The 25232-nt window shown below is 37.2% G+C and overlaps 3 protein-coding genes across 4 annotated transcripts in view; 1 reads left to right on the top strand and 2 right to left on the bottom strand.

Annotated features, from left to right (window-relative positions):
* LOC110046628 (phospholipid-transporting ATPase IA-like) overlaps positions 1-19072 on the bottom strand; it is a 30551-nt gene extending 11479 nt beyond the window's left edge. Inside the window, exons 1-30 of one of the 2 annotated variants that reach the window (XM_020752317.2) lie at positions 18914-18999; positions 18239-18569; positions 13620-13734; positions 12703-12802; positions 11705-11803; positions 11360-11405; positions 10833-10873; positions 10574-10647; positions 9814-9883; positions 9621-9674; positions 9443-9516; positions 9206-9276; positions 9020-9060; positions 8182-8308; positions 7679-7717; positions 7004-7095; positions 6632-6667; positions 6416-6493; positions 5729-5817; positions 5076-5133; positions 4496-4610; positions 4036-4118; positions 3874-3923; positions 3626-3695; positions 3357-3441; positions 2590-2729; positions 1905-1952; positions 1462-1552; positions 625-689; positions 52-132 (exon numbers count right to left, since the gene is read on the bottom strand). In XM_020752317.2, coding sequence (XP_020607976.2) covers positions 52-132; positions 625-689; positions 1462-1552; positions 1905-1952; positions 2590-2729; positions 3357-3441; positions 3626-3695; positions 3874-3923; positions 4036-4118; positions 4496-4610; positions 5076-5133; positions 5729-5817; positions 6416-6493; positions 6632-6667; positions 7004-7095; positions 7679-7717; positions 8182-8308; positions 9020-9060; positions 9206-9276; positions 9443-9516; positions 9621-9674; positions 9814-9883; positions 10574-10647; positions 10833-10873; positions 11360-11405; positions 11705-11803; positions 12703-12802; positions 13620-13734; positions 18239-18293 — 2187 coding nt within the window. In that variant the 5' untranslated portion in view covers positions 18294-18569; positions 18914-18999. Of the gene's footprint in view, positions 1-51; positions 133-624; positions 690-1461; positions 1553-1904; positions 1953-2589; positions 2730-3356; positions 3442-3625; positions 3696-3873; positions 3924-4035; positions 4119-4495; positions 4611-5075; positions 5134-5728; positions 5818-6415; positions 6494-6631; positions 6668-7003; positions 7096-7678; positions 7718-8181; positions 8309-9019; positions 9061-9205; positions 9277-9442; positions 9517-9620; positions 9675-9813; positions 9884-10573; positions 10648-10832; positions 10874-11359; positions 11406-11704; positions 11804-12702; positions 12803-13619; positions 13735-18238; positions 18570-18913 lie in introns of both variants that reach the window. The other variant, XM_089272993.1, reaches the window with a different exon arrangement.
* Positions 19073-19743: 671 nt separating this feature from the next.
* Positions 19744-22897, bottom strand: LOC110046607 (histone deacetylase complex subunit SAP30L-like). Its single transcript, XM_089273003.1, has 4 exons — positions 22632-22897; positions 22408-22509; positions 22123-22221; positions 19744-20818 (listed from the first exon to the last, which is right to left on the bottom strand). The coding sequence occupies exons 1-4, from the start codon at positions 22872-22874 to the stop codon at positions 20702-20704; spliced, it is 561 nt and encodes a 186-aa protein (XP_089129129.1). The 5' UTR covers positions 22875-22897; the 3' UTR covers positions 19744-20701.
* On the top strand, positions 22853-25085 carry LOC110046611 (high mobility group protein DSP1-like). The gene is made up of 2 exons (XM_020752298.2): positions 22853-24094; positions 24530-25085. The coding sequence occupies exons 1-2, from the start codon at positions 23736-23738 to the stop codon at positions 24771-24773; spliced, it is 603 nt and encodes a 200-aa protein (XP_020607957.1). The 5' UTR covers positions 22853-23735; the 3' UTR covers positions 24774-25085.
* Positions 25086-25232: the final 147 nt, after the last annotated feature.

Below are 25232 nucleotides of genomic sequence, written 5' to 3'. Positions count from 1 at the left end.
AAACTTCTGTCAGCACACAACTCTAAGATATTATCATCTGCTGCTACTCACCCGAATGGACGGCGGTTTTTTCTTGGATGAGCCAGCTCGGCCGATTATTCTGAGATGCTCATTCAGCCACTCACGAGTTCCCTGCAAACACCATCAGCAACATCAATTAGGCCCCGTCCACACAATGCGGGGGAAATTTGAAAACGCAGCTTTATTTCTACGCTTAGGCCTAACGTCCACACTAATCCGTCACGAAAACAAAGCTTTCCGAAAACGCTCTTCAAAACGGAGAAATTTGAGAACGACGGATTTGTGTTTTAGTGTGGACGGAAAACATTTTGAAAACGGAGCTTTTCGAAAACAATGACCTCACGATAATCATATGCATGTGATTTCACTACCCGAGTTTTCCTCAAACACTAATCCAAAATGACCAGTGAGTGTTGCGTTTTCAAATTCTCCCAGCGTAATGTTGTGCAAAACAATCGATGCGTTTTCAGAGTCAAACGCCGTTTTTAAATTTCTCCGGCGAAGTGTGGTCGGGGGCCTAGAAAACTACTGGTAAGAAAGCGTGCGTTAATAGCCGTACTCAAACTTATTTCGCTTTTTTTCTTGAAATCTTGAGTTACTTACATCGAGGCTCTCTTCGCTACAGATTAACAGTTTCATCTCAGGAGTAAGCAAACGACATGCATAACCTGCAACAAATAGAAAAATAAAAGTATTGTTAAAACAGAATGGTAAAATTAGTCCTATTTCACGCCGACGATAGAAGTAGAGTTTTAATGTCCATTGCTTGACTGGCAAGTCTTGCCTCAGGCTCTCCTTCAATATAGACCTGTTTCACTCATTTTCATGGTTGCCACAGACATCTGTTTTCAAACTTTCCATGACTTTTCCTTAATAAAAACAAAATCTTCCTGACCAAAGAAACACAAAATGTCAGATATAGTGGCTGCTTCTAGCCTCCCTTTACGGCCATCCTTTTCACCCATTTATTAAGACTGACACGTTTTCAACAAATTTTCCTTCCTCATTAACAGTGACCCCAAATGTTTCCAGCCTTCAGTAGCACCAAGTCAGCCGTGTTAACTTATTTCAATTTTCCCTGACTTTTTCTTCAAAATGTCAGTTTCCCTTGACTCAAAATAAAATTCCCTGACTTTTCCCTAACCTTGAAGACTTTTTTCCTCTCTGACTACTTCCTGACCTGTGGCAACCCTCATTTGATAAGCCACCGAATAATGGCAAGCTTGCGTACTTGCTGACCTCGGGCAAATGAATCACTTAGCTATATCTCAAATTTTAACCGCCGTAGCGAATTTGTGAAGCGCATGTTTCGAGCGCTAGCCCTGTCTTGATCTGACGAAGAGCTGATGCGCGAAAAAGTTAGTTTCACAAACTTGCTTTCTGATCGAACCATTTAAGTGTGAGAAAGCTATTAGAACTCCACAGTCAGAATGACGTTACCGATGTTGATGGCAGTTTCTTGCTTGTCTCCTGTTAGAACCCAGATCTTTATATCCGCATCAGCGAGGGCAGCAATGCTCTCTGGGACACCCTGAAAACCAGCAAACAAACAAGATATATTATAATGTGAGAGTGTAAAAACTTAAGGTAGCTTGCGAATACACGCGCTTCTCATCGCCCAGGGATTATGACAAGCGAGTAAAACAAGGCGGTGATAATAAAAATGTGTCAACTGTCGACTGGTTTAAAGTCTTTGCAAAGTGCTTCAACCAATCAGAGCAGTCACACTGGTTTTTCAACCAATCACGGAGCTCGTGATGTGGCTTACCCGCGTTTTCCCGCCCTTGCCACCACATTGTGTTCACCAACTCCCTCTCCAACCAAGAGTATTAACCGGCATGGGAACCAGCAAAATGTTACGTCAAACAGAAAAAAAAACTAACCTCCTGCAGCTTGTCCTCGATAGCAGTGGCTCCCAACAAAAACAAATTCTGTAATTCAAACAGAAACAAACCATATATTAGAAGAAAAAACACCAAAGTATAGACTCCATTCCCAAATGGCTGCTAGTTATAATTTCTTTATAAATTCTTCTCAAATAAAAATTTTCGCATGCAAGAACTGAACTAATCAGAGGCAATACACAGATGTCAGACAAACTAAGTCAGTCTAGCTGCGTCATCAACACGGAATTTTTCGGGTAAATTTCAGACAAGTTTTAAGTAAAGGAAAGAAAAGCAAGTTGTTCGGTTCTCAGCGGTTTAAAAAACAAACAAGGTGACAAGATCATTCTGCATTGCGTTGAACGATCTGTTGACCATTTATCCTCGGTCTTGTGTCTCCTAAAAGGAGCTACGTCACCGTTTGCGCATCTTGAAAAGTTTAGCCTAAATTTTTCAAGTTCGTCGTTTGTAATCCGTGTTAATCTTCTCCATCCTTAACGATCCTTGTTCCTTTATGGTTTATTATTATCTCTTCGGTGTTTTTCTGTCTTAGTAAACTGCTATTTTCAGGTTTTCTTCAATTTAAAGGTAATTTTGTATGTGGCTAAAATAACTCAAAATACCGTGACTGAGCTCCTTTAACGCGGGCTAAAACTGTGAAAACAACTATTGACAGCCGACCAACCTTTTCAATGAGTTCTGCAGCATCGTCCACGTTCTTCTCTCTATTTTCCAAGCTTGTAGAAGCTTTGTAATAGATGTCACTCCAGCGTTGAAATTCCTCAGGTTCGAGTTCAGTCATCGCTATACAGAGTGTGCGTAGACCTAATGGGAAGTCATAAGCAGGAAATTTCTAAATAAGCCGGATTGAACTTCACTAGCCTGTTCCAGGCTCTCAGATGATCGAAAAAGCGGGGGGGCTACGAGTGAGATAATGTCCCCACTGACCAAGAGCCTGCAACAGGCTAGAACTTCACAAGGGTCAAACGCAAAAATTAAATCCCCGCTTTGGCTTCAGTTGCGTTAAATTCTATAAAAGTTTGACTCGTTATGTGCCGGACATTTATAAGAAAAGTTCAAAAGAAAAATACAGCGACATACCAAAAATACGAGGTAATAAAGATGGTGGATGACAACAATTTAATTTAATTTTCTAGGCATATTTGGCGTAGAAAGAGGAAAAACAATATCTGTATTTGGCAGCTGCGACAGTTTTGGCGGGAAAAATACGTGCGCAGTGCGCTTGTCTACGAAGTCCCATCTCAGGAAATTGACTTAGCCTGCAATTTGCTTAACGGTTGCTAAGTAACCTTTGATGATAACACTTCTTTACGTCAGCTGACATAAGAACGTTCGGCGTGCACGTGAGCTTTTGATTGGTTAATAAGAATCGGAAGCTGTTCGGGCTCACTGACGAAGATTTAACGAAAATGGTACTCGTTGTTCACTTACCCTCTTTGGCAAAATCTTCCAAATGCTCCACAGTACTGTCCATGTACATCTGTTTGTCTTGTAGCCGCTCAAAAATGACTGTATCCTATTGAAAGAACATTAAAAACGAGACCTTGTGAAACAAGGATATCTTCAAAAGCAGATTGGCGGTTAAGTTTGCCGCAAAACTCGATTGGCAAAGGCGGAGTGGCCATGTTGGAAGGCAAGGTCACACAGAAACACGGCGGTCCTTGAAATTAAAGGGACCATAAATTATTTATTGTACTTACAGCACCCTTGCAGTACAACTTTATTTTGCCCTCAGGAGTTCGAACAACCACAGACATCCTCTTACGAGTGCTAAAGATAAAAGAAAATACAACATTAGTTGCCCAGTACGTTTTGGTTACCTGTGACTTCCCTAAAGTCAGTCCTTATCAATTTGTAATGAGCACTTCAGCTCCTGCCATTTGTCACGTCTAGTTCGCCGAATTCAAACCACTGTTGTTGGGTCTCGTATGCCTGATTGCCGCCTTACCTGTTAAATTCCAGCACGTTCAAGACCTCATAGACCTCCTCTTGACCCATCTATGACAAAAGCATACACAACAATTTAACTACGATCAAACAATGAAACGCCCCAAATTTTAAAAGCAGCGTGAAGAAACATTTTGATGATCAGTTGTGGTCGCTCGCTTACCGCGTTAATGATGACTGATGTGGGAGTTCTCACGTTGAATGAGAATCCAAGCTTCTTTGCACCTTTGACCAGAGCACCTTCATCTGCAATTAGAAAACAGCCATTAAGAAAGCTCACAAGAAAACCTGTACTTCTATAACTCGATGAAAACAGAACCTAGCAGGAGCTGTCGACGTAATGATAAAGCAAGCAAAGAAAATATGTATTTTGAGTATAAACGAGCGCTTTTGGTTTCTTCAGTTTTAGTTTTCCTTTAATACAGTCATTTCTAAAGAATAGAGAACATTTTCTTTGTGTAATCAGCGCCATCTGGTCATGCGGAACAAGTAGATTTTCCTGCCAGGCAAGTAGCTTTTCATTCTCAGTTGCCTGATGAGCAAGGGCCCTGGCAAGTCGTCTTTCAACTACATAAAAACAGAGCAAACCGACTTGCCCAGGGCTGAACTGAACTCTGTCGTACCTGGTGAGGCAGCTTGATAAACTATTTTGTCAGGATTGCTGGGGTCTCTCTCTGGCACGACTGTGTGGCATACTGCTAACAGCGTCAGAAACTCCCGAATAACAGATGCTGTTGGCTATGAAATTTAATAAAGAAGAAGGTTACTGCATACAACGATTTTCAATTGAGTGTCGTAAAACCACCAAAGTAATTACTTTAGCCAATCCCAAAGGACACAGACAATCCAGTAAACCAATCAAAACACGACGTAATTAGTGTAGCCGACGCAAAGCGCGGGAAAACGTTGCGAGCGAGACACGATTGGTTTTGGTTTTACTCCTGATTGGATGAAAAAGTCGCGCAAGTTTTCTTAGCCAATCGTGTAGCGTAGTAATGCAAAACCAATTACTTTTCGACACTCAAATGAAAACCGGAAATTAACTCTGGGTTGGACTTGCTCTTGGTTACCTAACCTGGAGTTGTAAACACTTTTCTCATTAGCTAATCATGTATTATGCATTTTTGTTTTACAATCACGATAAAGCCTTGATACAAATCATAATGCCCACTCCAAACAAGAGCAAAAGGTTCAAGTACTTACATGATGTTCTCTGAGGTTATCCAGAAGCGCTGGATCCATGAATGTATCTCCTTGTCCACTACACGAAAAACAAAAATAAAATAAAACACATAGACAAAAATGACAATCATAATTCCAAAGTCTGCAACAAAGTCAGCCTTCATAGCACTCTTCATCTCAGGAGTGTGAGCTAGAGGTATGTAAAAACCAGATGCTTCACATCGTGTCTGAAGCTCTCACGTCCCTCTAACATTCTTTGAAAGGAAATGACTGCTATAGCTAATATTACATAAGGCTATATTAAATTCTCCTAGCATAGTTTCTCTAGCTGGTCAGAACCTAACACACCAGGTCTACTTTGTAAAAGATGTCATAACTGAAGCCAGTTAGAAATTTAGAATAGAGAAGGCTATGCATACCTAAAATCCTTATTAATGCTTCCCTCACCCAAAGAATCCACCCCCTTCCCTCTTTGGAGCAAGAAATGTACTGAGCCTCCCCCTCCTATCCACTTTTATGAGGGGCAAACTGATAATTGGTGCTTCTATGAATTAAATAAGCACCCTAGCCCTTGCCAACATAAACATGCTGGAAGTCAATATGCCTCCAGGGTCTTAGTAAGGAGTGAAGTTAGCTCACAAGGTAGAATATTCAAGTCAATAGTATTCTCAAACCTGTAACTAATTCCTCCAATGGAAACCTTTTTGAACTCCATGACATTTCTAGTAAGTGTGCCTGTCTTGTCTGAGAATATGTACCGCACCTGCATCAGCGCAAAAGAACAAACAAAATCAAACCCAAAGTTGACTAAGAACCACACTACCATAACAGAGAATTTACAATCTAACTGTTCTGCAACAATTTATTAGCTAACATCATTGTCCTGTGATGAGTGAAGAGATCAGTGTGCAGAAGCTGTAACATATTGTATGTGTAACTGGCAAGAGAGGATAAAGGTAAGAGAGTTAATCCCACATATAGGTCTCACTCTTATTAAAGGTAGTCCTTCTCAAGTTATTTTTAGACACAGTACCCAGTCCTTCCATGGCTGATGTTACCACACACTTTGCACTGATGTCTTCTTGGAGGACGAAAAAGCACGTAATATAAATTCACCTCAGCTGCCCACATGACCAAAACCACAGGATTGGTTATTTCTTCTTGACCCATTTCTCATGCCAGAAGTGATCTAAAAAGAACTTAAGAGGGATTATCTTGAGATTAAGGCCTACGTGGGGGATAAACTCTCTTACCCTGCAACCACTCTTGTGCCCAGAACTTAAATAACGTTAATAAGATTATTTCCTTTGAAGAAACTGCAAACACAATTTAAAGAAAAGTTAGAAAAGGTATTGTCAGACCTGTCCTAGTTCTTCATTGAGATTGGAAGTTCTTGCCATAGCTGGAGTGTCTGTCTCATCATAATACATATCAATGTCCTGTGACATAACAAAACAAAACGTAAACCTTGAAGAATAGTCAAACCAGGAAAAATAAAACACTGCAGTGTTTCATTTAGTGTGTGGAAGAGTGTCTGATGAACTTAAGAAAGACACACTAAGCCTAAACCAACATACCAAGTTTATGAAGATAGCTTGTATGAACTTCACAACCTGTGCAACAAAGGTAAGAGTAAAATAAATAAAAAAAATTAAAATCTTTGGAATTCAGCAAATAAGAAGCATCTTTAGGTAGGAAATGAGAAAATGATCTGGACTTTAAATTAATTTTGTGATTTGAGATAAAGAATGTTTCCTTATCATTAACTCTCGACAGTACTCAAAACCCAATTTTGTCTTACAATATGAACACATTCCCAAGCAGGAATGTGATGAGAATAAAGAAAACATGAGTTAGGTGATAATGTCATATTACAATAAATCAACTCATTCTTGCAAATCTTAATTACAAGAAATAGATGTATGCGACATTCAGTATGGGAACTATACCTCAAGAGTCACTGTCAAGCTGATGGGTATCAGATTGTTATACAAAATGATGAACGTCAAGAAAGACATGCCAAGGTTCTGAGCTCTTTTACCTGTGAAGAAAATTTTACAACAATTTTAGCCTTTCTGAAGTCTAAAAATATTAACTGGTGATAAAATGGTAATTGAGCCGTTCCAGAAAATATCCATACCCACCCCAAGGAGGGTCACTGAAAATTGCGAGGGGAAAGGAGGAGGTTGCCAAAGCCATAACTTTAAAAGGAAAGTATGAAGCAAAACTGAAAGTTCCAGAGGAGTGGGGAAGGGGAACTCAAAGCAAAAACCCTCTGTGGGAGGGGTATGGCTATTTTCTGGAAAAATCTAATTATTCAGGATTTTGTAGCATGATGCAGTGTGACAAATATTGCTACTATTGGATGGGATTACCAGCTTATCACAAATTTTCCCACAGCCTTGTGTCGGGTTGGCTCAACAATTTTCTGGCACCGGTCATAAGCTTGGATGGATAGTGAGCTAGGTGGGAGTAAGCTATGTTTTCAAGGGTCACTATTTTCTGACTACCAGTATGGACAGCAAGAACTTGAGCCTGTACCTCTCTATAGGGCCCAGTGTACAAACCATTGGCACACCCTATTACCCACTAGTTACAGAACGAGGCACCTACATTGTACTTACCAGAATATCCAAGGTACCAGTCAGTTTCTTGGTGATTATCTGAAAATATCAGGTAGCATGTTACAACATATTTTGGTAGGAAATATTCAACATAATGTAACTTTTCCATTGGTAGACATTACTTATCTAACATATGTTGGTAAACAATCTGATTCATGTTAAAATTTGTCATTAAGTGTTCGGTGGAAACATATTTCAGTATATATACATATTTGTACTGCAGTGTCAGCAATCTGTGACTAGAGTGAGATCAGAATTTCATCACTGCCATTGTGTGATGAATATGTGATGAAAGCATATGTCACCAGTGTGTGACTATAGCTAGAATGTGTGATCAGTTTGTGTTACCAGTGCCACTGTGTAGTCTGTGTGCGCCAAGAGTGTGTGACCAATTTGTGTGACTACTAAATGATAAGAATGTGTGACTAGTGAATTGTATTTAACCATTGGGCGTGGGTAAAACTGACTTGTCAAATTGATTCTGGGCAGTATTGTGAACTGACCTGTCCATATCTTGAAGCCAATAGTGCTGCAAAGAGCCAAGACAAGAAGCAGTCCAAACAGAAATAAGATCTGGATGTTGGTAGTGTGGTCCACATTTGACCGTTTGATTGGCGCTGCTGTGGAGTTCTGGAGACAAAATAAAGATAACAGGTTAAAGGAACTCAGTCAAACTTTTTCAAATTCGTTGTTTGTAATCCGTGTTAATCTTTTCTATCCTTAGCCATCCTTGTTCCTTTATGATTTATCATTATGTCTTTGGTGTTTTTCTATCTTATTAAACTGTTATTTTCAGGTTTCCTACCATTTAAAGGTAATTTTGTATGTGGCCAAAATAACCCAAAATACTGTGACTGAGCTCCTTTAAGATTACAGGTTATTAGTCACACCAAAGTTTCCTCAGGTCCTGGAGTCATTAAAGTTTCAAAAGCCTGAACAGGAATGAAATTTAAACTTGCTAGAGTGAAAGTTTTTGATGATCTCACAATCAAAGCAAGAACCCCAGGATGTTACATACTTGATTCAAAGTTTGCAGTATGCCAAAAAGTTGTGTACGATAGCCCAGGGCTGGTGGATTTTGCAGCTGGGCCAGTGGATTCCGTCCTTTGCTTTGAGTATTCATTTAATTTTAAATTAATTAGCCCTGCTCAAAAGAAAAAAATTCCTTTTTTGGTGGAGAGGGGAAGCAGCTAGTGGGAAGGAGTTCCAAGTTAGTTACAGCTTGCTTGAAGGGCAAGCTCAGAAATTACCATTGATTTCTGTTAAAACTAATAAAACTTATTTTAATAATAAGCAAAACAATAAAAATTATCATAGCCATATTGCGAAGTAATTTCATACCTGCATGAGTTTGGAGTCATGTCCAGTATAAACAACAAGACCTACAAAAGAATGCCATGGAATGTCTTAACATGTAACACACTGACGGGAGAAACCTTACTAACAGTTAAGTGACATTAATTTCACAGGATTGTGTTTGTACACTAATTTCTCAGCTGGTAATTATATAATTCTGCCCTGACTCACCAAATATCCATTGTGTATTCCTTAAATGTGCTCCTCTTAACAAGACCTGTTCCGGCCCTACCGGAAGTGACCTGCAAAAGAAAAACTTGCACATTAATCCTCAATAATAATTGTGTCTTGGGTCCCATCAAATAAACTTGATGCACAAAGTCCCAAAAAACTTGAAAAGATTCACAGGTCTAGTAAGTGTTAATAAATATATTTGCTTGAAAAGTCTTAAGTGGTAATGATATTTACTTCTGTGTTTGGAGGGTGATGTTTCCAACAAAGTCATAGAGTCGATTATTTGGTCCTTCGCACTCCACACGTCCCTACAATCAAAACAAAAACATGTTGGTTACTTAACAGACATTCCATTTCAATCACTGACAAAGTAAAAATAATTTCTAGTTCTAAAGACAGCAACACGGCTTACTTGCATACAACGAACTTCAATTAGAGAGGTCATTTTGGCTGTGAGGGGTAATGCCTAGAATAAGACAAATGGAAAGTACAATGATCATAAATTTAGCATTTAAATTTATTTGGTATTTTTTTTTATTACAAGAGAGAATAAATATTCAAATATTAAAACTAAACTACGTCCGTATATTTAACAGAATACCAACCTGTCTAATCTTTAGATTAGTTTCGCCATCAAGATTTGAAGTCTCTATGTAACACATTCCCATTGGCTCACTGTAAAATAAATACTAGAATAAAATATCGTCACACTTTGGGCGCATTCATTCAACCAAAATTCCTGGGCTGAAGTTTGCAAATTTCTTGGTGTTGAATGGATCGCGATGGGTCTGGACAGTCTCATTCCATTCCACTTGCAAAACAAGATTCGCACACATTAAATGGAGGATGTTGGATCACTGTTGCTTGTACTAGAGCTGGATGACGATTTCGACGGTAATATCAATGATATTGTGTGAGCTGTTTCAAGCATAGTATTATTTTCAGCAGACCATTCCCAGACTGACAGACTGACTGACAGACTGAAGGACTGATGGACTGACGCACTGACACACTGATGGACTGATGGATTCACTGACTCACTGACTCACTGACAGACAGACGGATAGATGGACAGACAGAAAGACTGGTGAAATGACTGACTGACTGACTGACAGACAGACAGACAGACACATTGGCTGACCGATTGATATGGTAAATCCATCAATTAACCCTATTGCAACTCACTTTTTTAGCAGATTTCTCTATAATGCCTGTCATTAATTTAGAATATTTATAAACAAATAAATCTAAACATATATATTTAAAAATGGAAAAGAAATGATATATCCATTAAGACTTCAGTGCATAAGCGACTTTGAAAATGTCCATTGTCTACTGCATACCACTGCATTTCAGAGGATTTACCTTGACGAGAGTAAAATAAGGTCAGCAGGAAAGAACTGTCCATTAACAACCTTCACAATATCCCCAACTTGGACCTGAAAAAAAAACAATAAGAATAAACCTTGCAAACAGCACTCTGGAAAAATATTATCAGTAGTACGTGATAAGTAACTCAAAGGTAAATAATACACAAAGTAAATAAAACTTTCAAATTAAATGAACTAAATATTCAAAACTGAGGACTACAAACTAGTTAAAGTTTTAGCAGTGTAAATCTTACCTCAGTCCATAATAATGACTGTATGGTATTATCTCTTAAGACTAAGAAAAAAATTCAATACGTGGTAGTCACTATCATTGAAAATAATTTCCTTTATTCATTGGCTAAGAACATTTTCTTGAAATATGTACATGCAACAAGAAAGGAACAATCTGTTAATAAATTAATCAATAATTAATTCATTAATTAAAAACTTATAACATTTTACTCAATACCAACAGATCATTCTCCATTATCTACTTGTAGTTAATAAACATTAATCTTCCAAGCTCACATTTATTATTACAAATTGTTTCTAGGAGTTGATATGTGAAGTCGAAGAATGCACACAGCAGAGTAGAAATGTCTTGATGGTGTCTTGCCGACAGCAGTATGTTTGTCACATCTGGAATGCAAGGAGTCAGCTTTGGAAGACAACACTTACCTCAACCATGATTATTCCAATGAACCATGATTATTCCAAGAACTGAACGAAATTTAGTTCACACTCTAAGAAGTTATCAAAACATGCTAATATTATAACTTACCTTTAACTCTACGATTGTTAACCTGATCATCAGCTTGATGTCTTTTCTGAAATGATTTAATAAAAATTAGTTATTAACTACTTTAAGCCAGGTATAAATCTACATCAAAATAATACTTTAATTAAATGCCAGAAAAAAAATTCATAAATAAACATGAAAAATGTTAAAAATATCACTTCATGTTTCTCTAGGTTTATTTTGTCATAAACAAAAGAAAGATCCAACAAAAAGTTAAAATATGGACCACACTGGTATAAAAAAGTGTGACAAAAGGCATAAAAGAAACCACAAAAGTATTCTTAGTTTGAGATAATTTATTCCCTAATAAGCAGATAAGTAACTCACATAATCTTCTATAATCTCTTTCACAGCTGAACAAGAAAGAACAAATAGGAGAGGAACTGCTGTCGTGTAACGACCAGTAGGAGAAACATCATCTATTTGCTGGAAAAATACAACAAAAAAACAAAGAAAAAATTAAAATAAATAAATGGATTTATAACTATTTAGTCAATAAGATCCATACACCCATGCAGATAAATAAATATTGAATTGCCAAAGTACTGAATAAAGAACTAATTGAAGGATTTTGTGCAAAAAGGGCGTATATCACCCAAAAAACAATATACATGTATGCCATTTTTGCATGAAATCCTTCAATAATTGAAGGATTATTATCATTATATACACAAGAGTGTTTTACTGGAAAATACACCACTTGTAAAATTCATACGAAACCACATCCTGCATTCAGGTGGCGTATTTTCCATATCCTCACTAGTGAAGACATTGATGATTTCACTGATTTCATGTTTGACCCTTAAATTGTACTAAAATTTGTTGGTGTATGATCAAAAACATCTTCAGATCTTCCTCCAAAGTCTTCAGCAATCTTTGGTTATCTTTAAAAATCTTTGATACTCTCCATACATTTTCGGGAAATGTTCAGAAATGTTCATGTGGCCTCTGGACAATTTTTGGAGAATCTCCGGAAATCTTCGGAAAGTGGTTGGAAATCTTTGGAAAATCGTCAAAAATGTCATTACCAGCATGTTTATATAATAAACAAAATAATACATGGGCACATGTAGATGTGGAATATCTATTCTTGTGTTCAACTTTACATCTCACTCGTGAGATATCAAGTTGAACACTCGAAGAGATATTCCATATCTACAGGCGCCCATGTATTATCCACTCTGTATGTCACAGTTATCAAGTTGTTGGTACTCAAGACATCTAAAGATGTGCAAAGAAATTAGGTACTAGACAGTCAATGTGTTATAATAAAGGATACATAATGTATAATAATGGTTTGTTACTTACAGAGCATTGTTACCTACCTGTAAAAGTGCGATAAACAGGAAGAAAACATTGGAATATCGACTAAACTGTTCCAGGAGAAACTTGGGAAGGAATGTCAAGAAGTTGTACTTGGCAGTGCTGCAGAGGAGTTCAACAAATCATCCTGATTAAGACTGACTGTACAGTTTCATTTACAGTTCAACCCCATTTTAACAAACTCGCTAATCATACATGTTCCTTGGGACAGTGGGACAACATCACACAGAGTTAAGGATAGTTAACTGCTATTTGATCGCAGTTCACAGCGTGTCAGTGGAATTGAATGATAAAAAAGTCACATATGCACGTCTGTGATTTCTCCTCCCTTTGCTTTAAAACGTTATGAACATCTATCAAACACTGGTGAACTACCACTACACATAATACCTTTTCACCAGCTTTTGGTATTGTTATACCGGTACCTTTAGTTAACTCTTATACAAGAAAAACTTTTGTTAAACAGCTGCATTTAGATGGTGCCGCTTTACACTATCTTGCATTTTATTTATTTACTTTTTTTTGTAATTATTAATTTATACATTTAAAAAAAGATCTACACTTGCAAAACATTTGATATTAAACATTACTTCCCAAAATAGCCCCCTTTAGGGGTTCAATTCAAATTTTCCAATGAGCACCTCTGACCTTTTCACATGGGAGCCTCCCAACCCCTTACAGAATAAACAGGACTGGCTATAGAAAACAATTTAAATAACTAAAGGCAAATCAACATAATATTCACTTCAGGTTTAAAGGAACATTATTTACTGTCATGCTCAGATTAATTTTTCAGCTCTAAAAGATGGCTCAATTACATGTAAGTTGAAAATGTTCGATGTTCTTTTAAGTTTGCTTTGCATACACAAACAATTAAAATTTAATATAAAATAATGGTTTCAATGTTCATTTATCTCACCTAATCTTGTTGTTGCAAAACTGTTGAGTCTGTGGTTTATTGATGATGATGATTCTGTCTGCCTCGGAACCATCAGTAGTGTCAGAAACTTCACTTTTAAGTGATCCATAGTTCTCTACAACAAAGAACATAAAAAGTATATGTGGATCAAATATCCTGGATTCAATAACCTGGGTAGGCTCGATCGCACACTGCTGTTTAGGAAAGGAGCCCAGGCTGCTTCTCTCCGAACCCTTTTTGGGAAGGAATGCAACTGGACACGAGGGAGGGTTGGAAATCCAGCCTATTACTTGGGTGGCCTAGTGCTGGGTCAGTTCACAATTCATTCACTCAGGTTTTTTCATTTGGTTAGAACCAGAACTTACTTCCCACTTGGGTGATTCCTCATGAAGAATCAGTTCCTAATATAGGGGTGAGGAAATATGGTCCTTTAAAAACCATGAGTTTTGCAAAATTTTGCTGAATTTGCAGTCATGTCCCTCTCACTCTCAATTTTTTTTAAAAAAAAAACAAAGCCTTCTTGCAGTCTGGAATTTTTCAAAAAGCTATCTTGGGGTCTTGCGAGGCTAGAAAAGTTTCGAAGTCCCAACTTGATTGTTTGCTTAAATTATAAAATAATGATGTCTGATGTCTGATGTCTCGACCTTCCATTTTTAAAAGTCGAAATGTCTCAGGTTTGCAAATTAGTCTCGCCTTCTTGCAAAGTCTCACAATGACTGTTCACCACCACCTTTATATTTGTGGTTTTAATAAACAAGTCCTTGTGCAAAACCCTTTCGTATTAAATCGAGTTTTATTTGTATGTTTGCTTTAATTTTTATTGGAAGTTACCATTTTCAATTTGATGGGTTCTCACAAAAACATGTTCTGAAACAACTCGTAAGAAATGGCCTAATAATTATGTAGTCTCAACTGACAAAACATACCTACTAAACCATTCAAATTGTAAAAAAAAATATTATAGAACAGCAAAAATTGTCATGACCACAAAATAATGGGTGGACAGTGTTCTTGTCACTGATTTAATTAAACAGTAAGTAAAATTAAATCAACACAAAATAAATAATGCACTTTCAGAATTATATTCTATTTCAATGACAATGAGAAAAAATCTAAATTCAACTGAAACTCACACCATCTTAATGAAATAAATAGTTTACAGAAAAATCACACCATCTAGTGCTTATTACACCCAAATTTATAAACTTTGGTGCATCATTTTGTAATACCATTCTGTTCAAACAGAGTTTCAAATGTACAGATTTATAGATGACGAAATAGTCATCAACTGCATCACAAACTTTGCATAGGCAGTGTTGTTTTAAAGTCACTGCTAGCCAATTGGAACTATTGAAGAAACAAAGAATATATAATAATATAATAATTATAATAAAAACAATCTTTAAAGAGGAAGCGCCCGTCACGTAAATACGTGGTTTTCAGGGAGGTCCTCTATAAAATAAAAAGTATTAAAATCTAAAATAAGAAATACAAATATCACAGATCTAAAATATAAAATATACAATAATTAAAACTACTAAAACTACCAAAACTACCTACTGTCATTTTTTCTAAAAATGTTCATCCATTAAGAACCTTATAATGTTTTTCTTAAAAATTGTGCATGGCATTGGCTTTCTTAAAAATACTGGGAGAGACATCCAGTCATTTGTAAAACGGAAGTAGGACACTCTCTTTCCACATTCCGTTTTAGGTTTAGGCAATCTAGGTAAGTAGCCATGTCTAGTGTTGTAGCCATGTGAACTTCTTAGTGTCAATTTAAATCTTTCAAAATGTTGCGGAATGTCTCCTTTGATTGCATTTTCTACAGCGGTACAATCAGTGAGAAAAACGTCTTCCAGCCAGAGGGAGCCAATTCAGACACTTCAGAGCTTCTGAAGAATATGGCATATGTGTGTCTGTTTAAGAAGATGGTAATTTGAAAATCTCTTAATAAGTCAGTAAAATCCCTGCAAATGACTGTGTATATTAGGTGACAAAAAAATATAATGCACCATTCATTAATTTGTTCAAACTGTGAAAAAACAAAAAATAATAATAATAAATTGAAAAGAACATGTATGGCCTGAACAATGCTATCTCTGCCATATTTTTCTAAACCCTTTAAAGCTGATGCTCATGCTAATTTTTCTGCTTCTTGTATTCAGAAATATAAATTTGTTAAATACAATTTGTGAAATCAAACAAAATTGTGTACACACTTTACACATTGTGGGTAAATTTTGTTTCTCGTTTGAAATTTTGTTGTTTAATTTCCCTCTGTATGTGATGTGCTAATGAATATGATAAAAAGAAAGAAAAATCAAACTGGTTTGAAACAAAATTATAATAAAAAAAGAATTTAACCTCAACATACAAGTGCACACCATACTTTGAAGGCAGTTGGACACTGCTAATTCAAAATCCGTTATTTTGAATTCCCTTTCATTTCAACCCAAAACCATTTCCCTAGTTTGCCCTTCAGTCATTTACTATCGGCTATTTCGAACTCCCACTATTTCAAACTGTTTTTGTTTCCCCTGAGAGTTTGAATTAGTGCAGTTCAACTGTACCTTCCAATTCATTCATTATCCATCACTAAGCCTAAAAATCAACTTAATTATGTCATCAGTGAAACATATATATAGCATTACTGTGTTAATGAAAATCACTGAAAACAAAACACAGAAAACATCCTCAGAACCCAGCCTGGCAAGCTGACCAGTTGGTAATTCACATTTTGCATTCAGAAAGTTGAATTTGGAGAACAAAATGTGAAGTTCAAAACCTGAACATTTGCTATGCCACCAGAAACTTAGTAATACAATATTCCCACATATATGCTAACTCTCTCACGGCTTGCTCTCCCAGTTAGGAGTCTTCTGTATACATGTGCCAAATCTCCTGGCTCCTTGGACAGGTTGAAAAATATCCCATATATGATGAAAAAATAGCTAATTAAAAATATCTAGTTTCCTGATGATTTCAGCCAAATTTGATCCTTCAGGCAACATTGTTTGAGGGTCTCAAGGATTTGAATTTTTTTAGGTTGGAATCTTTGCTGCCCACATTGAATTAAAATCCTACATCAGTCAGCTTGGATCTCAAAGTGAATAACAACGAATGAAAAAGTTTAGAGCATGATATTAAAATTAATATAAATTCTACATTAAAACACATTAGTTTTGTATTATTACTCAAGCACATTATTATTTATATCTAAGATCTTCCAGCAAGTAAAATAATGACAATCAATCACTTACAACTAAGAAGAACCTTACTAAAAAATTTCAAAACTTGATACAGTGATAGTTGATATGTTTCACGTAATAGATTTACTCTGTTCTAAGCAACTGAATTGCCACTGGTGTTCAAAATATTCAGCTGTCTGTTACGTTGTACTTGAAAACCTCTGGCACAGTTTTTTCCTGTATAGATGAGCCTCCCAGCTGGTGGGACAATGTATTCTTCATTGTAAGCACCACATGAACCCTTACTTTGTTTTGGAGTATTAAAAAACTGAGGAAACTACAATGCCTCCTGTTTTTGACATCACAGCTCATGGCTTTTTCAGCTGGCAAATTATGTAGCATGCATGAAAGAAACGCCTTTTACAGTGACATGTGCACTTTTATTAATTTCTCAATATGGCCTAACGAACACTAGTATCCAATATATCTTGCCTTATGCTACCAACTGGACAAAAACCACAACTTTAAATAACATATGCATAAGGTTGTGATCACAATTCAACAAATGCTGTGTTAAGCAATAGAAAGAATAGTTAGATAACTGAAGCTGATCTTCCTACTCTTAAATTTAATTTTTCGTTGGTACATGATTCCTGCTTCAGGTATTATTATTCTCAAAATAGCATGAGCTTAGCAGTATTTTTTGTTTGGAAAACACAGTTCAAGGCATTATTCCTACCAAAAAAAAAAAAAATGAAATCATGTAATAAAAAATTTGAGATAAAGCCAAGCAGTTCTTTGGAAAGTGTGCCATCAAAACTTTCCTGCAAATTTGTGTTTTTTTGCAATGCATATCTACCTCTAGATCTGTGGCATAATTAAAACTGTATTCTTTCCAAGAAAAGCAGAGGATAAATGGAGGTTTCTTTGTGCGATCAAGCCCATGCTATTGTGTTTGACATAGAGGTCATGGACGCTTGATTCCGTTGAGTTACACCTGTCTCAACTAGCCTCATAAAGAAAACTTGAGATAACTTCATTTTCATGATCATCCAAAATTAATTCATCTTCGTCTGAATCAAACTCAGACATGCCAGGATCAAGTCCACGAAGTGCTAGATTTATTTTTTATCTATCCGCGGTTTTTAAGGTTGGAAATCAATGCAAATGATTGTGTCCTAGAATATTAGATTTTTTACAAACATGATCGTGAAACCCAACAATTGGAAACTGAAAAGAGTCAGGTTATTTTCCAGGCGAGTGAATTTCAGTAAATGAATGTGTTTATAAAAAGCTCTTCAGAGTACGGCAATATACTTTTAAAATTCCTAGGATGTAAGCTTACTTTGATAAACAAACTAAAACTAAGTTTTGGCAGGGGAGTTCCTAGCCATCTTTCGATTCGATTTTGGCATACTGTACACCTACCATTATTTCCATTGGTTTTCGAGCCACCAGCCGTCAATTTGAATCCTTCCGCCATAATTCGACGACTAGATCATTGATGTTTATGGACAGCATAAAGATTTGCGATAGCGAGGAGGATATCCTCAAACAAAACCCGAAAACATTTGTTCTCCCTCCTGAATCCACCTAAAATTTATAAATTCGGAGCTTGACAGAGTCACGCCTGCGCAGTGCTCTCTTCTTTCAGCTGTTTGTGTTTTGGGTTCTTCCGGCCGCTGGAAGATCTCCTCGGGTTTGCTTCTACCAGGTGTTCAGGGGCAAGAGGAGATCAAAGTTTCAGCACCACGTCCACCTCATAATCATAATAAAAGCAGCAGAAAAACAATGTAGTGCGAAAGCAGACACCAAAATTACAAAATGTAACCAAATCCGAATCGCCATCGATCGAATATACTGAAAATAATCAGTTTCAAATTTAATACAAGTTGGAGTGCCTTTCGATTTGTTAAGCGCTGTTGGATTGTACCAACGTTTTCCACGTCTGCTTATGAACACTAAACAGGTGCAAGTAACGTCGAGAACTTGAGGGATTTCTGGTTACATTCACAAAGCTGTACGTCACTTTGTCTCATGATACTTGAGCATCACAAATTTCATAACTCTTGAAGTGTAACAAAGATGTGACTGATAATTTACCTGGAACGCTGGTTTCGGAGCCGTCCAAAACATCAATCAGTTCTGAGGAACTTCTCCTCTGTACGGGTATGTACGATGCTTTAGCAGACATTTTTCACAAGAAAATATTACATGTTGGAGCCGATGGAACACATGCCGAGATGGGCCCAGACCTCTCGCACGACATTATCGGAAGCGCTGCTTCCTCTGTCTGTCATCTGCGTCTGGAGTTGATAAATATGCCTAATTTGCATTCTATCTTAATCCATTACCCTTGTTCTGTTTGTTTTGCTCTTGAATCTCATCCTTCTCGAAAACTCTTCCATTTGGTGCCCAAAACAGAGAGATAGGGGAAGGGGGGTTGGGAGGGGACACAAAGATGGAGTTTTTTGTAGCTTACTTCATCCTAGCATTTTGGAAGAAGTGTTCAGGTAATGGGCGAAGGCAAGTTTGCCATTTTTCATGATGCCTGAGCTTTCAGATAGATTTAAGGATAGCTGTTTTTTGGGCAGGAGGGGAAGAAATGGGAGGTACTGGTATTCTAAGCTGCTGAATCTTGCCATCTTATGCATCCCATGGCACAATTCGGACAGATGATGAACATTTACACCTTTCTTCCAGCCAAGCTTGTTTCCAAAGGCTACAATCCAAGAATTGTTTTTGGTTCATTTCTTTTAGAAATTTTATCTTAATCCAAGATATAACTGACCAAAACTGAGTTAACACAGCTACATGTAATAAGCCTGAAGGTGCAAGCTAAGAGAAATGTGCAGACTTCAGGCACCTTGGGTAACTCCCGGAGTTATTTTTGTATTATTATATACAGGAAACAGCTGCGTTCACAACAAAGATACTGTAGCACCTAGCAGGAAATTTATTTTGGGGTTATAAGGGTAACGAGAAATAAAATAAAATAAAATAAGATTAATTTTACATATCATACTATGCAGTAAAACATAGTAAACTCTTCAGACTTTTTTAATATCACAAATGAACATTCATCATGGAAACACTTGTTACATAATGATTTTGAAAATGCCTCGCAATGGTCCTAATCTCATCCATGGAAACTGATAACACTATAAAATGACGTAAATCTTCCAAAAGTTAGGTCTATAGAACAGTACATATTTAGCGAAGACATACTCTTTTAGTTTAGAAGATTTACACTATACACTATACACATCGATAAGAGCCACTTTGAAACTTCTGAATGATTATTTAAGTCACTTGGTAACATACTTGGAACAATTTACATGTGAAACAAACTCGAGTAGAAGGCATAACAAAGGAATTTCTCAAAATATTAAATCCTGATGCTAAGTACTGTATTGGCCTGTTATGTCTCACTTATTAATGGCTGAAAATTACTGCTATATCCCGCCATACATAGTCTGGCCAGAATATCTAAAGGGACAGAAAATTTCCTGCTGATCAAGATTACCTATTTTCACCCAAGTCTATGTTTCATAATACTAATGTTCAGTATTACTAGAGCTAAGGGAATCACAACGACGAAGCTAGAAAACATCTAAGCTGACTTTTCTGCAAGTACAGCTCAGGCTTTCCTTACCTGCACACCTAGTTACCCCTAGTCTTGCTGCTGCGATGATGTTCAAAACCAACCAACAAAAGGGAATCAGAATTCCACACCTAGAAATTACAATCCCAATTGCCTAGCTAAGTCTTCAGCTAGACACATATATCTACAAGAACATGTTATCCTCTATTTACAGACTAAAATATCAAGTTCTTCATCCAGACCACTGCATTAACTCATTGATAACAAGTTAAATGGACATCATCAGCTCAGTTACTGTCTGGTTTTTGGTCCAGCTTGCTTTTGTGGGTTTTGATCATGTAAATGAAATAAGTTACTGTTTCCTTTTCAGGACATGGTATCTGCTTGAAATGTCTCTGGATAGTCTGAAACGGAAGTTAAAAAAATAACTAAAGGTAAGTAAATATTTTGGGAGTCTGGTCAGTCACATTGAGTAATGCTTGACTACTGTAAACATGAGAGACATTTTTTAATACAGATCCTATATGACCTTATAGTTCACCACTAAATGTTCTCCAATTCTCATTGGTTTAAGTTGATCACATGACACAATAGTGTTCATCCACAGGGAGACACTATCAGCCCATAGTGCCTGTCTGAGGAAAATACCTGGATGGATAGTAATCGTCCGTTAAAAATTTTCTGTAAACAAGCGAACTTATAAAATAATAAACAATTGAAATTGCATTAAGTGGGTTTTGTTTATTTTTCTTTTTAAATTTTACATTTGGCTTACACGGCTTTCTTCTAAAAAAGTTGAAAATAATTCAATGTGATTTTTGATCTGGCTTGCAGAAAAAAAATTTAGTGGTGAACAATAAAGACAATAGAGTGTTTATATCTCCTAACTGTCGGTCTGATAGTTGCCCCCTGGAAATTTGATGTTCTTAAAAGCAGCATATTTGCCCTAAAAGCTTTGCTTTTCAGGCAAATATTTGTTTTAAGAACATCAAATTTCCATGGGGTAACTATCAGCCGATATTTCCTCAACAGAAACACTCTATTGTTTAAATAGAACAGTATGATACAAGAATGCTAACTTTCAGCCATGAAGTTTTAAGTGTTACAGAGTTTACTGTCCTGCTCAATATATATTTGCTATCTATTAATTACATTTTCAACTACGAAGAAACTCAGCTTTTTCTGATGCAACAGAAACCAAACTTAGTAGTACAACGCATAAAACTGGTGATTAATTGCTTTTTTTCCCTGAAATTATTTCATTTTTATGATTATTTCATTTCTTTCCTCTAGGCTAAGGACATCTTTGGATGTTGCCAAGTTACAGAATGTTCAATCAGAATAAGTTAGAAGAAATACATAAAACTCAGTCTTGTTTCCTTGGGAAGAATCATACAACACTGCTCCACCTCTACCCCCTCCGCCTCAACTTCCACCCACCCCACTCAGGGACAAACTACACAAGACAAAAAAAAAGTTTAGTCAGTGTGACGTTGACAAAGATAACCAGGTTGTAAGCCAGTAACTTTGAGAAAGTATTCAGTCTTTGTTTTAGAAGTTTTCAGTGAAAAGCTACAAACCTATACTAAAAGGACCTATAAAACCGTCAGCTCGCATCTGTTTACTGGATGTGGACAAAACGGACTAACTACAATAAACGTGTTATTGACTGAAAACATTACAAATCACACAGTTGCAATATATTTACCTCCACAAGCTGTGATTTATTCAATCCTGGGCGGGTTTGCAGTTTATAATGTCGCTTATACCTCCGTAATGTGTTCACCTGTAGTTGACAGAAGTCGACCTGCATAAAAATCAAGAGAAATACACGTCAAAATGTGTTCCACAAGAAAGGCTATACGTAACAGCGTAACGTATGAGTTTTAACATGCAAATGAAAGCAGACTGTAATATAAAGCAGTGAGTCGTTTTAAGTGTTTCATAAGTACGATGATGCAAAATCTGTAGAAATCCTCTGTGTTTGGCTTACCTCGGCAGCTTCACCTTCGTCGTCAGAATCTTTCCGTTTTCTTTTGCTACGAACACTTTGGATCATATTTTTGTGGTGTTCGCAGATGTAGATGTGTCTCGCCTAAAACGAAAACCGTTTGGAACGCAATTACTATAGATCAAAGTATCTAGAGGCTATTAGACCTACAACATGGTCAGCAAAATACGATTTGTGAAGGATTCAATCGAAAAAATTTCGCTTACGTCCCCATCAAGTGACAATTTCAGTTTCCTCTGAGAAACTGTCTTCTGAATTCGCTTCGAATAGCTGGCGTTGCCGGCGGGACGTTTACAGCGTTCGTTGTCTTCTACGAGGCAGCAAATTTGCCCAACAGTAGAGCTCTGTTCTTCCTGTTCGCTTCGATAACCGTTCATGCCTGCCGTTCGCTTCAGGTTCGCTTTGCCGCCGATCTTGAAAATCGCTCCTTTCCTGTTTGTTGTACACATGCGAGTGACGTCATGTCACATGGCTGAACAATAAAGAAAATTGCGCGGTTTTGCAATTTGTGCGGCTCGTCACGCAATATCTATATCTCATCACTTGGGGCAAGATATTTTCACATGTTGTTTATTCTGAATTCTGTGACTGCTTTGTATATTGACCCTTATTTAGACTATTTTCCCTTCCATAGGGCCTGTATATCCCACCGTCTAGACGCACTGCCAGAACCCCTCCGGCGCGCGTTGGAAGCGGAAAAAACCTGAAAATTTCGGAAATCGAATTCCGAGACTGAATGTTCCCCTAAGCGGTGGTAAATACAGATCAAAGAGTTTTTATAAACCTGCAGTAAGATACGACGTATTTCAATTTCCTTCCAGTGGTAGACTGTCCATAAAGTGCCGAAAACATTAGAAATTCAAATGTTAAATCGACTGAAGGACTTTTCTTTTCGGCACAGGTACCCGCCGGTTTGATCTTGCTGTGAGCGTTTCAGGATCGTTCAAAATCATCCCAGTGACCAAATTACCAATAGAAATACAACGCAAGTTTTATTGATAAATCGCTGGGAATTCGTACTTTCTAGACTTCGTCTAGAAGTATTTGATACGTACAGTCGTACAGTTGTACACTGGACACTCGGCTGGGTTGCCTGTGGTTCCCACAACGGCGGCACTGCAGAGGCACTGCACATCAAACGGCGCGAAAAATAAACCAATCAGAAACGTTCTACAGCTTGGTTAGGGGTGCGGGTTGTTACTTACACGTTTTACAGTCGCTTTTCCTTATAGACTAACCAAAACTTACTGCTAAACTTGTTTATAAGCTAAGAAAGGGTCTGACATCCGCTTTGTGAAACCCTGTGCACAATGTCGAAACGCAAGGATCCAAACAAGCCCAAAGGAAAGTTGAGCGCCTACAATTGTTTTGTTAGGGAGGAAAGAGAAGCTATGAAGAAATCAGAAGCAGAAGCGCCTGCCAACGACGCCGAAATCCAAGAAAAAACACCGGGAACTATGGCACAGCAAGTGTTTATGGTAGCCTGTGCTGAGAAGTGGAAGAAACTAAGCGAAGAGGAAAGGCAACGTTTTAAAGAGGCTGCAGAGAAGGACAAGATAAGGTACGAGAACGAAATGGCAAACTATACACCGCCGAAGACCGAAGCTAGTGGAAGGAAGACTCGAAAAGAGAAGAAGATGAAAGACCCGAATGAACCTAAGAGAGTAGTGTAAGTCAAATTCGTTCTTTAAAGTTGTAGCTATCGTGAGAAAATATTGAGATAGCACTAAACACGGATTTAAAACGCTGTAGAAAGAAGTCAAAAGTTTGAAATTATATAGAGTTTAATAGTTAAGCTTAAACTTTGAAGGTGTAAGTCCCTGCGAGCAGAAGCCTTCTTCGATCTTCCGAGAAAGATCGAAAGACTCTGCTCGCTGGGTAGTCTTCCAGTATCGCCAGACGAAGAAACATATGTTGGTAGGAAGCCTCGTGAATGTTATAATCTTAGTTTAAGCGAATAAATCGTATTTTTCCCACATATTTCAATGAAGACGCCATGTTTAATTCAGAATATTATTTTCGATAAAACAGCCTTGTTAATTTTTTTTTTTTGACATTTCTCCTTTTAAGTTCAAAATTTCGTGCCATTGAATTTCTTTTCTAGGTCTTCCTTCATGTTCTTCAGCAAAGACATACGCGCCAAAATGAAAGAAGAAAATCCACAGACGGCAGTTTCTGCCAAGGTGCTGGGAGAGATGTGGGCGAAAATGGAGGAGAAACAGAAAGAAAAGTACGAACAAATGGCAAAAGAAGATCGAGAAAGATATCACGAGGAGATGAGAGCTTTTAGGAAAGGGGACTATGTAGTTCCTAGTACAAGTCAAGTGGCAATGGAAGCAGAAGAATGATCAACAACTTGCTGGAAATATATTTTCTTGCAGTGTTACTCAAGCGCGTCGTTGTTTTAGGAATATTTTTAACGACTGAGGACAATTAAGACTCGATTGTTGATTTTGTATTAGTCCATATGCATGCAGCTATCAGGTCATTTTCCACACAATAGTGTTTAATATTTCGAAAATGGACGCCCTTTAAAAATCAATGCATGTTTAATAGGTTGCTAGCAGTGCAAGATTATAATTAGAGCAAGATTTCCTGATTTTTTTGGTTTTAGGAAAAGCTGATTTTTAAATAAAATTATTGCGTCCCATTTCCAGTGATATGAAGAAATCAGTGTGGTGGCTTATTTGTTTTCAATATCTGAGTACCCTAACATTCGTTCGTGTTCGTTGTAATATATTTTCAAGAACAAGTCGCACGATAGATTACTGTCAGCGGAATTTACATATGCGTAGGGAAACTAGGGG

The sequence above is a fragment of the Orbicella faveolata genome, unplaced genomic scaffold (genome assembly GCF_042242905.1).
Source record: "Orbicella faveolata isolate gen_17 unplaced genomic scaffold, um_ofav_v1 contig_35, whole genome shotgun sequence".
Classification (NCBI taxonomy): domain Eukaryota; kingdom Metazoa; phylum Cnidaria; class Anthozoa; order Scleractinia; family Merulinidae; genus Orbicella; species Orbicella faveolata.
Note: the sequence above shows the minus strand (reverse complement) of the source record. Positions and strands in the feature narration are given on the sequence as shown.

Coding starts and splice junctions, on each gene's coding strand:
- LOC110046611 (XM_020752298.2), top strand. CDS start 23,736: ATGTCGAAACGCAAGGATCCAAACAAGCCCAAAGGAAAGTTGAGCGCC. Junction 24,095..24,529: donor AATGAACCTAAGAGAGTAGT/GTAAGTCAAATT, acceptor TTTCTTTTCTAG/GTCTTCCTTCATGTTCTTCA.
- LOC110046607 (XM_089273003.1), bottom strand. CDS start 22,874: ATGTGTACAACAAACAGGAAAGGAGCGATTTTCAAGATCGGCGGCAAA. Junction 22,510..22,631: donor AATTGTCACTTGATGGGGAC/GTAAGCGAAATT, acceptor TTTTCGTTTTAG/GCGAGACACATCTACATCTG. Junction 20,819..22,122: donor ATAAATCACAGCTTGTGGAG/GTAAATATATTG, acceptor CTTCCGTTTCAG/ACTATCCAGAGACATTTCAA.